We start from the raw sequence: 14,972 nt of genomic DNA on the forward strand, positions 1-14,972 counted from the left end.
TATTAGAGCTAGTATAAGTTATTTGAAAAAGAAATATAAGTTCCTAGAAAGAAGTGAGGTTTGAGCAAAAAAAAAAAAAAATTGAAGGCGGTGTGCCTATTTATTTGCATGAATTAAGGGCTGAGATTGAAACGATGCAGATTTTCAAATGCAGGTCGAGATGATCTATTTTTTTTTTTCAGCCATCTTCTTTTTTTTTAAAAAAAATTAAAAATAAATGTCAAGGTCTTTTTCGAATATACAACGCAAACATTTACGTTAGAAAAAAGTCTGTAATTTGTGAAGTTGTAGGCCTGTAAATAAAAAATGTCGTGCTTTGTAATAATCCAAAAAAAAAAAAAAAAAAAAAAATAGTGATACCAATTTAATCGCGGATAATCTCGTTGTTTAGAAAAGATAAATTATTCGTACTACTTAACAGAGCGAAAAGTGTATGACTGAAAGACTCGATCAGTAAGACACTTGGTCACTAGGTGTCATAAATATCGCACAAAACGTGAACACAGGTGTAAAATAATTGTGACTCGTGTAAACTCTATCTCAATATTTACGACACAAAAAGAGTTCAAACATTTACCACGGTTTATTGTCAATGTGTTATTTTATCTCAGATAGACGATATAGTTTAGATAAACGAGCAGATTTAGGTAACTCTAACCTTAATAGCTGATAATGGTTTTTTAACCAGCTCTAGGTATAACTGACAAAAAAAACGTCGGTAATCTCATGTAATAAATAAACTGGGTGAGATCTAACTTGATTTATACCTGTATTTTACAAAAAAAAAATTGTCTTTTTGTGTTCGTTAACTTAAAGCCACTGTGCGCCAAGCAGATTTGGGGAGTCTAGCAAAATTTACATACGAAACTCAGTGAAAGAACAGACATGCCATCGTACCACGTAGAAAGCTTATTAAATATATGATGTTGAATTTATTTATCGTATGGATTTGTCAACGTAAATGGGAAATTATTATTTATAACTATGGTGCAATCCGTACACATAATTGCGTCTACTGCATAAATTAGTGTAAGCCTATTTCGATAATTCATAGAATCATGCATTTTTTTCTTTTTCCTTTTTATTTGTTCTTGTACTTAGTGCAACAAGACTTCTGAATTACACAAGCCCGCCTTTTTTTTTTTTTTTTTTATCTTTATCTTTGTCTCGTACTGCCTCAAAAAAAAAAGTAAGGTTAAAATACCGTTCAAAATATTAGTTAAAGACATCGTGAAACATAGTGTTAAGGTTTCAATGTTTATATGGAAAGAGAATAAGAGTGATCAAGGACAAATTGAATTAGGTTCAGAGAATGCTAATTATTGATTACGTTTCAGATACGTAACCAATACTTTATGGTTGAATTTGAACGAAACAATACAAACAGATCATAAAATATAAATTTCTATTCCGATTTGGATCAGGTGCTACAATATGGATAAGAGTACAACCCAAACAGTTCAAACAATGGCACGAACCCTGGGACCTTTCATTAGAATACCATCATAGCAGGTACATAATGCGCCATAGTTTGCTAATTAAACATGAATAAAAAAGAATGCAAAAATAACAGGTGATAGGCCAACCCGATCTGACTTAAACTGTATTGTTTTATCGTATCTGAACAATGGGATTTTTATATGAGTTTTACCACTTTCTGTCTAGTCATATGGCCTTTTTTTAATTCAAGATTACCTATTTTGGTTTTTTTTTTTTTTTTCCTTCAGCGCCCGAAAAAAAAAAAAAAAAGATTTACATCTCGTTGGCTCACTTGTCAGTGGCCAATGAGAGAAGTTTTGGCTGACACCATACTTGTTAGTACACCAGTAATAATACAATTTCGCAATGTTACCCAATCTCGAACCTAAAATTATTCAAAAAAAGATTTTGAACAAAATCTCTATAATTTTTAAAATGAATGTGGGATATGTTTTCGACTACCACAAAAAAAGTAAAAAACGATTACCATTTATCAAGATTAGATCAGGCTAAATATTTTTTAACGTTTAACTCTAGACCTTTTATTCCATATTTTTTAGTCTTTTTTTTTTTTTTTTTTGTTACGCTCGCGGGGATTATGATCTGTCTTTCCATTTTTTCGAAGGTATTCCAAACTCAATTTGACAGTAATCCTATATAAAGGTCCACTTGTTTTAGTTACTTTTTCACTTTATTCTTTATTAATTCCTTTTTTTTTTTTTAAACAAAAAAAAAAAAGCCTTTCTATTTTACACACACTCTCTCTTTCTTTTTATTAAGTAATATCCTACAAATCCGGGTCACTGGCCTCTACTCGTAAAAACAAAGTAAATCAAACGACATAACTCTCTCTTTTTTTCTTTGTTACAAGAAAAATTACAACATACAACATAATATACAAATCTAGTATGGCTCAAGATAACGAAAAAATTCAAGTCAATGATCAGACGATCATTGAAGATGTTCAAAGCTTCACCTCCGATGACTCCTCTAAAGAAAAGGGTCATACCTTGAAGCGTGGTTTGAAGGCTCGTCACATTCAAATGATCGCCCTCGGTGGTACTATCGGTACAGGTTTATTCATGGCTTCTGGTAAAGCTATTGCCAATGGTGGCCCCGGTGGTGCTATTGTTGCTTATGCCTTGGTTGGTCTCCTCGTCTTTTGTGTCATGATGAGTTTAGGTGAAATGGCCGCTTATATTCCTGTCGCTGGTTCTTTCTCTCATTTTGCTACTCGTTTCGCTGATCCCTCTCTTGGCTTCATGGTCGGTTGGGTTTATTGGGCCAATTGGGCCGTTGGTGTCGCTGTCGAATTGACTGGTGTAGCAATGATTATGGAATATTGGATCACAAGTGTAAACAGTGTTGTCTGGTCTGTCATCTGTCTTGTCATTCTCGTCGCTATCAATGTCTTTTCTGTTAAAGGTTATGGTGAAATCGAATATTGGATTTCTTTCATCAAAATCGTAGTCGTTGTCATCTTCATTATCGTTGGTATCTGTGTTGATACTGGTGCTGTTGGTGGTGTTAATTATGGTGTATCCAACTTCCATTTACCTGGTGGTGCTTTCCCTAACGGTTTCCTCGGTGTATTCAATGTCTTCATTACTGCTGCCTTCTCCTTCAATGGTGTTGAAATTGTTGGTATCACTGCTGGTGAATCTGCTAACCCTCATAAGACCGTACCTGCTGCTGTCAAGCAAGTCTTTTATCGTATCGTCTTGTTCTATATCCTTTCAATTCTCATTATTGGTCTTGTTATCCCTTATACCGATCCTAACCTCTTGCAAGGTTCTGATAACATTTCAGTTTCTCCTTTCACTCTTGTCTTCCAAAAGGCTGGTGCTGCTTGGGCTGCTGATATGATGAACGCCATTATTTTGATTACCATGATCTCTGCTGGTAACTCTGGTGTCTACTCTTCTTCTCGTACTCTTTTAGCTTTAGCTACTGATGGTTATGCACCTCACTTCTTCTGTTTCGTTAACCGTTGGGGTATTCCTATCTGGTCCGTTTTGGCTACTTGTGCTATTGGTTGTCTTGCTTTCTTGACTTCTCTCTTTGGTTCCGGTGTTGTCTTCACCTGGTTGACTTGCCTTACTTCTCTTGCCGGTTTGATCACCTGGGTTACTATCTCTGTTACCCATATTCGTTTCCGTCAAGGTTATCTTTCACAAGGCCGTTCTATCACCGCACTTCCTTATGTTGCTCCCTTCTTCCCCTTCTGTGATATCTTTGTGATTATTGCTGGTACCATCATTATCTTTGGTCAAGGTTACAAGTCCTTTATTGCACCTATTACACCCACTGGTGTGATTTCTACTTATATTGGTTTGATCTTGGCTGTTGTGCTTTATGCCGTACATAAGATTTGGAAGCGACCTTCATTTGTCAAGAACTCTGAAATGGACTTCGAAACCGGTACTTTGCAAGAAACTGTCATGAATATTCGTGAAGATGAAGGTTTAGATGCCAATGGTAACCCCATTCCTAAGTGGAAGCAAATCTGGTCCAAGGTCATTGATATTATTGCTTAATATTCTATATCCACCTTTTACTCTCATTTTTTCTCTTTATTATTATTATTATTATTATTGTAAATATGTTTTTCAACAACATATCCCTTATTATTAGTGTACATATATTCTCTTATCCATTCTTTTTAAGACACGTTACTGTCCTAAAAAAAAATTAATAAAAAACTTTTCAACAAGATTCCCAAAAAAAAAAAAAAAAAAAAATGATCGATTGTGAGAAAATTCTGGCTTGATTTGGTTTAGTTTTATTAGGATAACTCAGTAGTGATAATGATTATGCAACTTTTATTAAAAGGATTATTAGTAAACTTACGTTTTATTGGCCAGCTTATTACACGAAAAAAAAAAAAAAAAAAAGGGATCCTGTCAATAAAGAATTTTTATTGTATACGATTTTTGGGATTTTCATTAAATCAAACAATAGAACAGGGAGATCGGGTTGTACACGTATTCGTTTATGCAAAAAGTAATGGTTTAAAGTTTGCATCATAGCGCAACTATATTTTTAGCTTGATACAAACAGGAACTATATTTTTACGCATCTATGGTGCAATTTGACGGCTTTGGTTTTAAAAATGATTGGCTAATTATTGTCTGGTTTAAAAAAAAATCTCCATCTTTTCATCTATTTTTTTTTTCAAGTTCCTTTTTAAAAAAAGATCATTGATTACCAATGCATTGGTGTGGAGAATATGTCAATGGAAAGCCTTGATTTTTTAAGTTTATGCATTAGCCCACAGACATTCTGGTTACAATGTGTGCACAACCTTGGTAGCATTGTGGCAAAAGTGTGGGGGGAGTTTGGCTTGTGTGTGCCCATCTCAATCTGGTGAAACCTAAACCATACTTACGTTCATTAGATATATTGATGCCTCATTCCATCGTTGTGCTTATATTTATAAAACATGTCATTGAAGCGGTATTATCGTCCACAAGCAAATATATTCAAGCTGTAATCAATTATACATTCTAAAATATCCCATCTCATAAACATTTCAGCTGGTGTTAAACGTACTCAAAGTCTGAGATTTAAGTAAGAAGTCAATATACAGACATCGCTTCAAAAAAATCATTCCTCCCGTGTACTGACCATATGTAAATTAAAATGCGTCGATAGATATTGATTGATTTATTGACCTTAATCTGTTCTTCGGCTAAGTTTCGCTTATAATTTATAACTTTCTCGGTTTTGCTACCTTACAGCATGGTGCTCACTTAAGCTACATAAATACATAAAACATAATCCAATACCAGATATTTGAGCAAAATTGATAAGCCAAAATATGTGAGTTGCCATGTACATTTTGACGAATCTAGCCCTGGATGGTGTCGGCATGAACCGATTGTCCATTACAAAGTACTAGTCCTGATAATTTTTTTGAAGATCTCTATAATTTGATAAGCAGCAGTCCAACAGTTCTACATATAAGGGTTGTCACGAGCTATTCAAATCAACGCCCTATCACAAGATACAGTGTGTATTGATGTGGTGTCCTGCCTTCGTATGTAAACTTGATTTTATGTATGGTAGTATCGAAATCTGATTACTCTAAAATACATTTCGCACGTTACAGCTGAAGCCAATGTAGTCATTGCACGACATGGTAATGTTCCAGAACAATATACCAACAGGAAAAAAGGGCAAGGCACGGATTCCCCTCCCCTCTGTTTTTTTTTTTTTTTTGTTTAGTTACATGAGACGACTCATTAGCAGCAGTACTGCCTCCTTGTTTACGTGAATGTCTTTTCCTGTATAAAGAAAAACTAGCTGTTACAAATGACGCATATTTACCAGTGAATCAAAGTTACCTATATTTCTCCATGTCTCAAACATTTCGTGGCATAATTGAAGTATGCACGTTACTCATGACTCTCAAACCGTTTTCTTTGCCACTCTTTACAGTCGAACTTTTTAATGGGCACCATAAGTAAAAACGTTATATACTATATAAAACCTGGAACAGTGAGCTTACACTATGACACAGTCAAGGCATGTGGAGTGAACAATATTTTCAAACTACTCTTCATTTTAAGAACATTCAATTATAATAGAGAGCAAAGGGCGCCTTTTTATTTTAATATGTGTTGCTTAATGGTTCTACCTAATGCAAAAAAGGCCCTTTACTTTTGAGAATAAGAAGCCTTATTCAGAAAAGTAAAGGGCCAAAAAAACAAAAAAAAAGCCCCCCACCGAAGCAGGAGGCAAAAAAAAAAAAAAAAAAAAAAAAAAAAAAAAAAAAAAAAAAAAAGTATATACAATAGATGGCAATAGATGGCAATAGATACAAACAAAAAACGATGCTTACTCCCTAACACCTCTGAGAAGTACGAATCATTCAATCCTGGGACTGATGGCACCAATGAGAGCTATTAAACAGCAAACATCAGTGTTGAAAACAAACCTTAAAGAGAAGAAAAATCAATGGATGGGGGTTCCCTTTTTATACCATTTTGAAATCAAAAAAATTTATGGGCCATGTGATAAATATGACTATCAAATATGACTATCGATAGGACTATCGATATGACTGCCTCTGGGTAAGTGAATGTGTTTACGCCACAAGGAGATCGCTTTAAATACAAAAAAAGTTACACAAAACTACTCTTTTCCCTGTAAAAATCACTATTTTTCATGCCACAGAAATTCATGCCTTCTTTGAAGTCTTCACGTTACTCAACCGTCTTTTTTTTATGTCACGCCAAGTCACAGAAAAGAGAGTTTAGACCTACCAGAAAGTACTTCAGTGTAGTTATTTTTATTGACCTCCATTACTGTTCATAACCAAGAATGTCTTTTGTCCTTCTGTCTAATAAAAGGAGGTTTGTCACTGTTGTCTTTCACCTCACACGTATGCAAGTCATTATTTAATGGGTGGGGGTAACTACTTGGACTTAAAGGTATAGTCACTGCTCACCATTAGTCATTATTTTCTTTAGTTTTCGTGCAAGGCTTCTGAAACTTATGCAGATGTTACAGTCCCCGCTTCCGACATTTCAAGTTCCTTCAGGCAACGTTTTTTGATGAAAGACCGTAGTCGGATAGAAAAAGTCTTTATAAGAGCTTGCAGTGAAATCCACAACCCCATATTCATACTCAAATACCAGTAATGACTGTAATAACTGTGCCCCCCCCCCCCATCGTATCACAGTAAGACATGATGTCCTTTTCCGTCAGTTGAGTACAGAAACCTTGACGGTGTTTGCAAAAAAAAAGGGGGGGTCGTGTGTAAAGATCTTTTGCATTTACAACTTCATAAGTTTGACGCATTCTTACTTTCCCTTTGCCCAAACCAGACATGCTATTCAAGTGAAGGATCGGCAGTTAAAGTGGCTTAGAGTGCAGTCTATATTTATAAACAGCGTGTGTGTATTTCTTCTTTGACATCACCAGGTCATGTGCTTCTTGAGCAATTAGAGAATAGATCTACAAATGCTTACTTGTACAGAAAAGTTTATTTTAAATGCTGGCTTTAGAGGGGAAGATAACAACACGATACTTTCTCGAAATCTAGATCAACCTCTTAATTTAGCTTAAAATGGGACTCAAAGGAATTGCAAGTGGGAGCCTTTGCCGTATTATGAATAAATTCTCATTGTGTGTGGGGTAATTTCTATGCTGAAGACTGCATTTGAGTTTTGAGCTCCAAAGTAGACACTCATAGGTCATCCGTTCGATCTGAATTCTCACCAGTATGCAAGCTAAAAGTTCGGTACGGTCTCCGACGATCATTTTTTTTTTTCTTAGATTGGAACGGCAGGTAAATGGTGAGTACGCTTCTTTCTCTAGTGGGTATTGGTATCAGGTAACAAATGTTGGAGAGCCCGCGTTATTATAATCAGCAATTGCAGCAAGTAAGCAACAAGAATTTACATCAACAGCAACAACAATGGACGACAACTAACCCTCCAAGAGCAAAAAAAAAAGAACTAGGGCAGCCGCCGGATATTGATGCAGATAGCATCAAGTCATCAATATCGAAAGAGGAAGTCCTTGTGGATTCATCTTGTGTTTAAAGTGGAGGGATGGAATATGATGTATATCAAGCGAGTTTAGTTAGGAAGTTTATTTTGTTGATTTCATTAATAGAGGCTCTATTGTCCGTGTTCATGCATGTGGTTGTCTGTGTGTATTGTCCACATCATATTTTGGGGCCTGATGATGGTTGTGTAGACATTCAAAGTCTTTTGGAAATTAAGAAACACACATTCTATTTATTTCAACGACATTTGATGAATACTTGTATGATATTATAAATAAATTTAGAAAGTGAGATGTAATCAACGAGGATAACCAGACAATGTATTGTTTATAATGGTTGAAGATGGAACGATTTAAACTACCCTTTTCTACTTATAGTGATGGTAAGGATTAGTAACGACTTAATTATCCCCCTGATCCAAATTTCTAAAAAATGGATGAGGGCCATTAGGTATTTCTCAAAAAATATTCAGTTTAAGCCCTGAGTCTCAACATTTGGTGGATATTTGCCATCGGAGCTCATCCATTTTTCAAAAATTGGCTTAAAAAAAAGGTAATCCTTCTTCAGTCGGTTTTTGCGAGAGGCTCTCTCTCAAGTCTTAAAGCAAGGATTCCCCCCCTCGTTCATGTTAACATACACGCTGTCTGAAAATAATTTACTGTTGAAGCTTGCAATGATGAAAAAAGCAGAGCACTACACGTTTTTTAGCACCTTTCCAGTATTTGCATTCTTCTCTCTTCATTTCCTTTAAACTGATTCTTTATCTTTAACGACTTGATCACTGACAATTTTTTTTTTTTTTTTGCACGACATTAAACTCAAAAACCAGCGACTTTACTTTCTGAAATGACTGTAAATTTGGTAAAAGATATTGCTTATAAATGGGCCCATCCAATGACACTGTTTATATCTGCGTGTTGTGGGTCAATAAAAATAGCTTTTTTTACACCCATTGTGTTTTAGTCTCATGGGTCCCATTTTGACATAGTATTTTTTTTTTTTTTTTTTTTTTGTCATCCGTGCGTTGTTGCACCTCTTTTTACGTTTCTTTTTTCAGGGCCCGCCTTCGCCTATTGTTTCTTGGCAGTGTAATGGTATACAAAAAAAAAAAAAGTTTGGAAACGACCTGCACCCAGTCAAGAATATAAACATAGTTGGGTAGGCGTGTTACATTCCCCAGTGGGCACATTGTATATATAAAAAGGGAGCCTATACAATAATAATAATAAAAAGTGAGACGTAAACATTTACTCGGCATACCCCACACTGTTTTTTTTATAAATAAAAACAGGTCAGTGTGACCCTTTCGTTATTGCTTTTTTTCCCCTTCTCTACTTTTTTTTTTTCTTTAGAATGAGCACTCGTCAAGAAAGACCTTTGGGTTTACTAGAAAAGTACCAAACCTCGAAACAATTGACCCATGCGTATGGCAACATTACCATGACAGCCTTACTAGACCATGAGAGTATATCTCAACCTGCAGAGACGTTCTATATGCAATGTTTCGTACCGGCTCTCACGCGTCTCATCCATCACCATGCTGCACTTTCCATGGTTGTGCGAGACAAGACAGAAAACAGCATTCATTTCGAGCAATTGACCAGCATCGATCTTGACAAGGTCATCTGTATACGTTCCCCCATGTCCTTATCGCTACTCATCAAGGAACAAACCACCACCGAATTCGATCTGGATAGCTTTCTTCCACTTTGGCGTATCACTATTGTTCCTCAAACACCTACCACTTGCATCGTATCACTTGCTATGCATCATGTTCTTGGTGACGGTATGAGTTTATGTATTGTCTGGCAAGCTCTCTTACAGGCCTTGCAAACCACCACCACCGAAACAAAACCCACAGTCGATAAAGTCACAATCGTCAAGAAAATGCATCTTCCTTTACCTTATGAATTATCCAACGCACCGGAAATGTCCCTTGTATGGGACGTCGTCCCTGTGATCTGTAAAAGTTTGATTCCCAAGATCTTACCGACGTCCATCGCACGTCGATTGGACCCCTTGAGTTCGGAGGGTTGGCAAGGTGATTTTAAAGCGGCAGCCGATGGGGAGACCCATGACACACAAATAGGAACGATTCATGTGCCCTTGGATATTTGGAAACCCTTGGTGGAGGCCAGTAAGAAACGAGGTATCAGTCCGCATGCGATTTTGTTTGCGACCATGCTTTTGGCATGGAAACGATTGTATCCGGGACAGACCACTGAGGCAACCACCCCTATCAATTGTCGTGGATTGTGTCAACCTGCGGTCTCCCAAGACAGAGTGGGTAATTTTGTGGGCTCCCATACGAGTATTTGGACAGGTCAACAATTAGACGAGAGTGAAAAGGATATTTGGAAGATGGCTACCCGATACCATCAAGATTTACAGACGAACAAGAAGGAAGCAGCAAAACAAGCCTTGTTCTTAAAATACTTGCCAGAATTCCCTGCCTCTTATTGTGATTTTTGGTATGACAAGCGAAAGAATTCCAGGTTGGGTAGAACAGGCGGGTTGGAGTTATCAGATCTAGGTCGATTCCGTGATCCTGAAACAACTTCTTTGTGGAAATTAAAACAATTGTATTTCGGTCAAAGTGCTCAGATATTTACTTGTGCCTTTGGCTTGAATACCATTTCTGTACGAGATGAATTATATTGTACCTATGGTTGGCAAAAGGGTGCTTTGGATGAGGCTAAGATTGGCTTATACCATGACATCTTTATTGGAATCCTAAAAAATGTACCCTTTTAAAAAAAAAAAAATACATCTATTTTTTAATCACCGGACTTTTTTTTTTTTTTTTCCTGCTTTATTCGGGTAGTAAGCTTTTTTACACATACATATATATCTCTCTCTCTTCTTATTCAACATGCAAACAATCAAATGTGTAGTTGTTGGTGATGGTGCAGTTGGTAAAGTAAGTAGGCTTTTAACAAAAAAAAAAGTCACGACAAGAGCAAAAGACAGTAATGGAACTCTCTTTCTCTCTTTCATCTAGACATGTCTCTTGATTTCATATACGACCAACAAATTCCCTTCTGAATATGTTCCTACTGTAAGAGTTTATACCTCAGAAAAAAAAGGGGGGTGGTGGGGAGGGGAACAAACGCGCGCGCGTGTGTGTGGGGTGTGTGTGTGTTTTTTTTTATATAAGCGGTGATATTGAAGTATACATACACAAAAAAAAAAATCTAGGTGTTTGATAATTATGCAGTGACGGTCATGATTGGAGAGGAACCTTATACATTAGGATTATTTGATACAGCGGGGCAAGAAGATTACGACCGTCTTCGACCTTTATCGTACCCACAAACGGATGTTTTCCTTGTCTGTTTCTCAGTGACATCACCTCCTTCCTTTGAGAACGTAAAAGAGAAATGGTTTCCCGAAGTGCATCATCATTGTCCTGGCGTACCTTGCTTAATTGTTGGAACACAGGTTGATTTAAGACAGGATCCAACCATCATCGAGAAACTGACACGACAAAAGCAGAGACCCATTTCCTTTGAGACCGGTGAACGTCTGGCTCGTGAATTGGGTGCTGTGAAATATGTAGAGTGCTCAGCACTGACACAAAAGGGGTTGAAAAATGTGTTTGATGAAGCCATTGTGGCTGCATTAGAACCGCCTGTAAAGAAGAAGCCTGTCAAGTGCAGTATCTTGTAAAATAAAAAAATTCCCTTAGTCTAATAATCTCTTCATGAATGAAACCTACCGTACACTTTTTTTTTTTTTGCTTTTCTTCAGTCTACACACTCTTTAACTGAATGTCTTTGACAGTTGCTTACAAATTCTAAACAATTTACTTAGAATGTCATTAAAAGAACGGAGTACATGTATATATTCATACATGTCAATAGGTAGTACTCTCCCCTTATAGATACGGTGTGGCGCTACTGTAAAACATATCAAATACATTGCCTTTTGTAATGTTACATTTGGGGTCTACTACTACTACTGTCTCTGAAATAGTGTGCTTTTGGTGGGTGCGGAATATAAACAACGCACTAATCAAAATGAAGTATTGGACTACCTTTTTTTTATTTATTTTTTATTTTGTATGGGTGCTAATTTTTTTTTTTTTCCTTCTTTTCCCTTCTTATAACAATCAAAAAAATAAAATAAAAAAAGATGTCAACTAGAGTTTATATTGGTCGTCTTGCTCGTGATGCTACTAAGCGTGATCTCGAACGTTTGTTCAAGAACTATGGAGATATCCGTGAGATCAATGTCAAGACAGGTTTCGGTTTTGTCGAATTTGCTGATGAAAGAGACGCTAAAGATGTTGTTTATGACTTTCACGGCAAAAACTTTCTTGGTGAAAGGTAAGAAAGAAAAAAAAAGAGAGAAAGAGAGAGAGAGATAAACCTCTGTTTTCGTGTGGCATAGGTGGTTTTTGATAGTTAACCTCTTTTTTATATTTTTGTTAGATTAATCGTTGAAATTGCTCGCGGTGCTCGCCGTAACGATGAGAGACGTAACAATGGCAACGATCGGTAAATATATTTTACACAAGAAAAAAAAAAGTAGTAGTAGTAGTAAACTGAAAGAAAAATTTCTTTGCTTTTTTTGGACAGTCGTCGCTCTCACTATAGATTGATTGTGGAGAACATTGCTTCTGGCACTAACTGGCAGGTACGCATCGCTTTTGTCTAAAAATTTAGGAAGGGCTTTTTTTTCTCATCAATGGGCCGCTGGCTTTCTCTCTCTCTTCCCCTCTCTTTCTCTCTTTTTTTTTGTGGAAAATCTCTTCCCCATCTCTTCATAGGATCTCAAAGATATGATGCGCAAAGCTGGTGAAGTCACTTTTGCCGATATTTCTCGTGAGCGCTCATCCGAAGGGTAATTATTTATTTTTGCAGGCCTCTTTTTTTTATTATGACTAATTTATAAAATCTTTATGTAGTATTGTTGAATTTGCTGTACGTGATGATATGGAATACGCTCTTAAAAAGTTGAATGATCGTGAATTAAACGGTCAACGTGTTACTCTTCGTGAGGTAAAAAAGAAAAAAAAAGAAAAAAAAAATTAATATAGACTTATTTAGCGTGCATTCTAATTGTTTATTATTTTATTTTATTTTTTGCAGGATACTGGTCGTAGTCGCTCTTCTCGCCGTAGTCGCTCTCCCTCCAAGACCAGAAGCGTCTCACCTCCTCGTCGTCGTAGACGTCGTTCACCTTCTGTTTCTCGATCTCGTTCTCCTCCTCGTCGTCGTAACCGTTCTCCCTCTGTCTCCAGATCTCGTTCTCGTTCTCGCTCCATGTCCAGATCCAGATCTCCTATTCGTAAGAGAGAGAAACGTGATGCTTCTGACCGCGAAGATAGTCGTGATGCCAGAGTCAAGTCAGAGTCCAGAAGTAGATCTCGTTCTCCCGCTAGATCTCCTGCCCGCTCTCCAGCTAGATCTCCCCCTCAATCTCCCGCTAGATCCCCTGCTCGTAGCGAGGGAAGGTAAGCTCCTCCTTTATAATTTTATCAACTAAAAAAACTCATCTTTCTCTCTCTCTTAGTCCTATCAGAGAAGATTAAATTTTTTAAAAACGAAAAAAAAACAACAAAAAAAACTACAAAATAATAACAGAATATACATGACAACCTTTTCTTTCTCTCTTTCATTTCTTTTTTCCTTTTTTTTTTATCATTTGGCTGTTTTCTCATGTCTAATTATTTGAAGCGATTGTAACATTAAAAAAAAAAAGAGCATGGGAGGTTAGAGACCCTTTCCATGAACACCCATTAACGCTTTACTAGGTATCCATGGCAATCCCTAAAACTAAACTGGAAAATGAATAAGGCACAAGTGTCACCCACCAACGTGACCTCGCCATTACTACCTCAAGTTGCAACTGCCAAAGCGGTCCAAAGACTTTTGACATGCATTGACAAACGGTCCTTAAACTTTACTGTGATAAAACGAGTCTCGAGCATACCTCATGCAGGTAAAAATGGGTGTTCTTCAGTCATGATTTGATTGATAAGAATTTTTTTTTTTTTTTTTTTGAAAGGAAATGGAGTGTATTTTCAAGGACAGAAACAAAGGAAAGGAACGATCATTTGCTTCTATCCAGGTACGATTTATATGCCAGCTGAACCCATTTTGTTTGTGAGTTTGGGAAACCAGTATATTTTAAAGTGCGTGGATGGATTGTACGTGGATGGGAAACCTACTGGATTATCAGGAAAGGTGTACAGATCTTTATATAAGCGTGAGAATTGGCCTGGTGCTATCCAGATAAGTGATTGGACCTGGTTGAATACAGATAATCTAGCGTAATTTTTTTTTTTTTTTTTGTACGTCATATTACGACATTGACCTCTTTCATTATTTTATTTTAGTAATCCTTTGGCTGTGGGTCAATTCGTCAATAACGCTACAGTCGATTACAAAGCCAATGGTAAACCCCAAATTAAATATGTATAAAAATAGAAAACAGTAACATGTTTTTAGTTTGTTATCAAGAGATTGATTTGCCTATCGATTTTCCTCATGCGCTTAGACGACTTATACCGAATATGTACTGGGACACTTTTCAAAACCCATTGACGACGAGTCCAATGCGAGTGGTTGCATTAGTTGCGATGGATGATATTGAGGATGGTGACGAATTATTTGCCACTTATATGGACATCGTCTAAAAAAGAAAGAAAAAAAAAATAACGTTACATCCCCACACACATATATTTTAGAGACTAAAAAAAAAAAAGAAAGTTTGTTATCTGATAGAAAGAAAAGGGGGAAAACAAAAGTGTGTAACTCCCCAAGTGTAATGTTTATCATATCTTTTGTGGAAATTCCGAGCATCCCGCTCTCTCTCTCATGAAAAATAAACAAAACACTGATTAAATTTAGTCAACATGCTTGTCATTGGATACACACACAAGTGACACAAATAGATAAGTTTTGGGTTATCGTCCAATCAAATTACAGATGAATCATTTTAATAAATAAAGAAGATTTTTTATTTTTTT

At 36.5% G+C, this 14,972-nt stretch overlaps 5 protein-coding genes across 5 annotated transcripts; all 5 read left to right on the forward strand.

Moving 5' to 3' along the window:
* Positions 1-2,179: 2,179 nt before the first annotated feature.
* EV154DRAFT_524464 (amino acid permease/ SLC12A domain-containing protein) lies at positions 2,180-4,138 on the forward strand. Its single transcript, XM_051603199.1, has one exon. The coding sequence runs from the start codon at positions 2,388-2,390 to the stop codon at positions 4,014-4,016; it is 1,629 nt and encodes a 542-aa protein (XP_051452879.1). The 5' UTR covers positions 2,180-2,387; the 3' UTR covers positions 4,017-4,138.
* A 5,646-nt stretch (positions 4,139-9,784) lies between these two features.
* EV154DRAFT_429087 (uncharacterized protein) lies at positions 9,785-10,750 on the forward strand (the record flags this gene model as incomplete). Its single annotated transcript, XM_051596450.1, has 1 exon — positions 9,785-10,750. One exon carries the CDS (start codon positions 9,785-9,787, stop codon positions 10,748-10,750), a length of 966 nt encoding a protein of 321 aa, XP_051452880.1.
* EV154DRAFT_524475 (cell division control protein 42) lies at positions 10,725-11,721 on the forward strand. The gene is made up of 3 exons (XM_051603200.1): positions 10,725-10,916; positions 10,998-11,054; positions 11,195-11,721. The coding sequence occupies exons 1-3, from the start codon at positions 10,869-10,871 to the stop codon at positions 11,663-11,665; spliced, it is 576 nt and encodes a 191-aa protein (XP_051452881.1). The 5' UTR covers positions 10,725-10,868; the 3' UTR covers positions 11,666-11,721.
* A 380-nt stretch (positions 11,722-12,101) lies between these two features.
* Positions 12,102-13,619, forward strand: EV154DRAFT_524480 (uncharacterized protein). Its single transcript, XM_051603201.1, has 7 exons — positions 12,102-12,324; positions 12,430-12,495; positions 12,577-12,634; positions 12,768-12,841; positions 12,906-12,999; positions 13,090-13,454; positions 13,514-13,619. Exons 1-7 carry the CDS (start codon positions 12,131-12,133, stop codon positions 13,530-13,532), a joined length of 870 nt encoding a protein of 289 aa, XP_051452882.1. The 5' UTR covers positions 12,102-12,130; the 3' UTR covers positions 13,533-13,619.
* Positions 13,620-14,970, forward strand: EV154DRAFT_524483 (uncharacterized protein). The gene is made up of 5 exons (XM_051603202.1): positions 13,620-13,682; positions 13,755-13,942; positions 14,009-14,273; positions 14,340-14,398; positions 14,452-14,970. Exons 1-5 carry the CDS (start codon positions 13,660-13,662, stop codon positions 14,637-14,639), a joined length of 723 nt encoding a protein of 240 aa, XP_051452883.1. The 5' UTR covers positions 13,620-13,659; the 3' UTR covers positions 14,640-14,970.
* Positions 14,971-14,972: the final 2 nt, after the last annotated feature.

This window comes from Mucor mucedo (assembly GCF_025094135.1).
Source record: "Mucor mucedo strain NRRL 3635 chromosome Unknown EV154scaffold_130, whole genome shotgun sequence".
NCBI lineage: Eukaryota > Fungi > Mucoromycota > Mucoromycetes > Mucorales > Mucoraceae > Mucor > Mucor mucedo.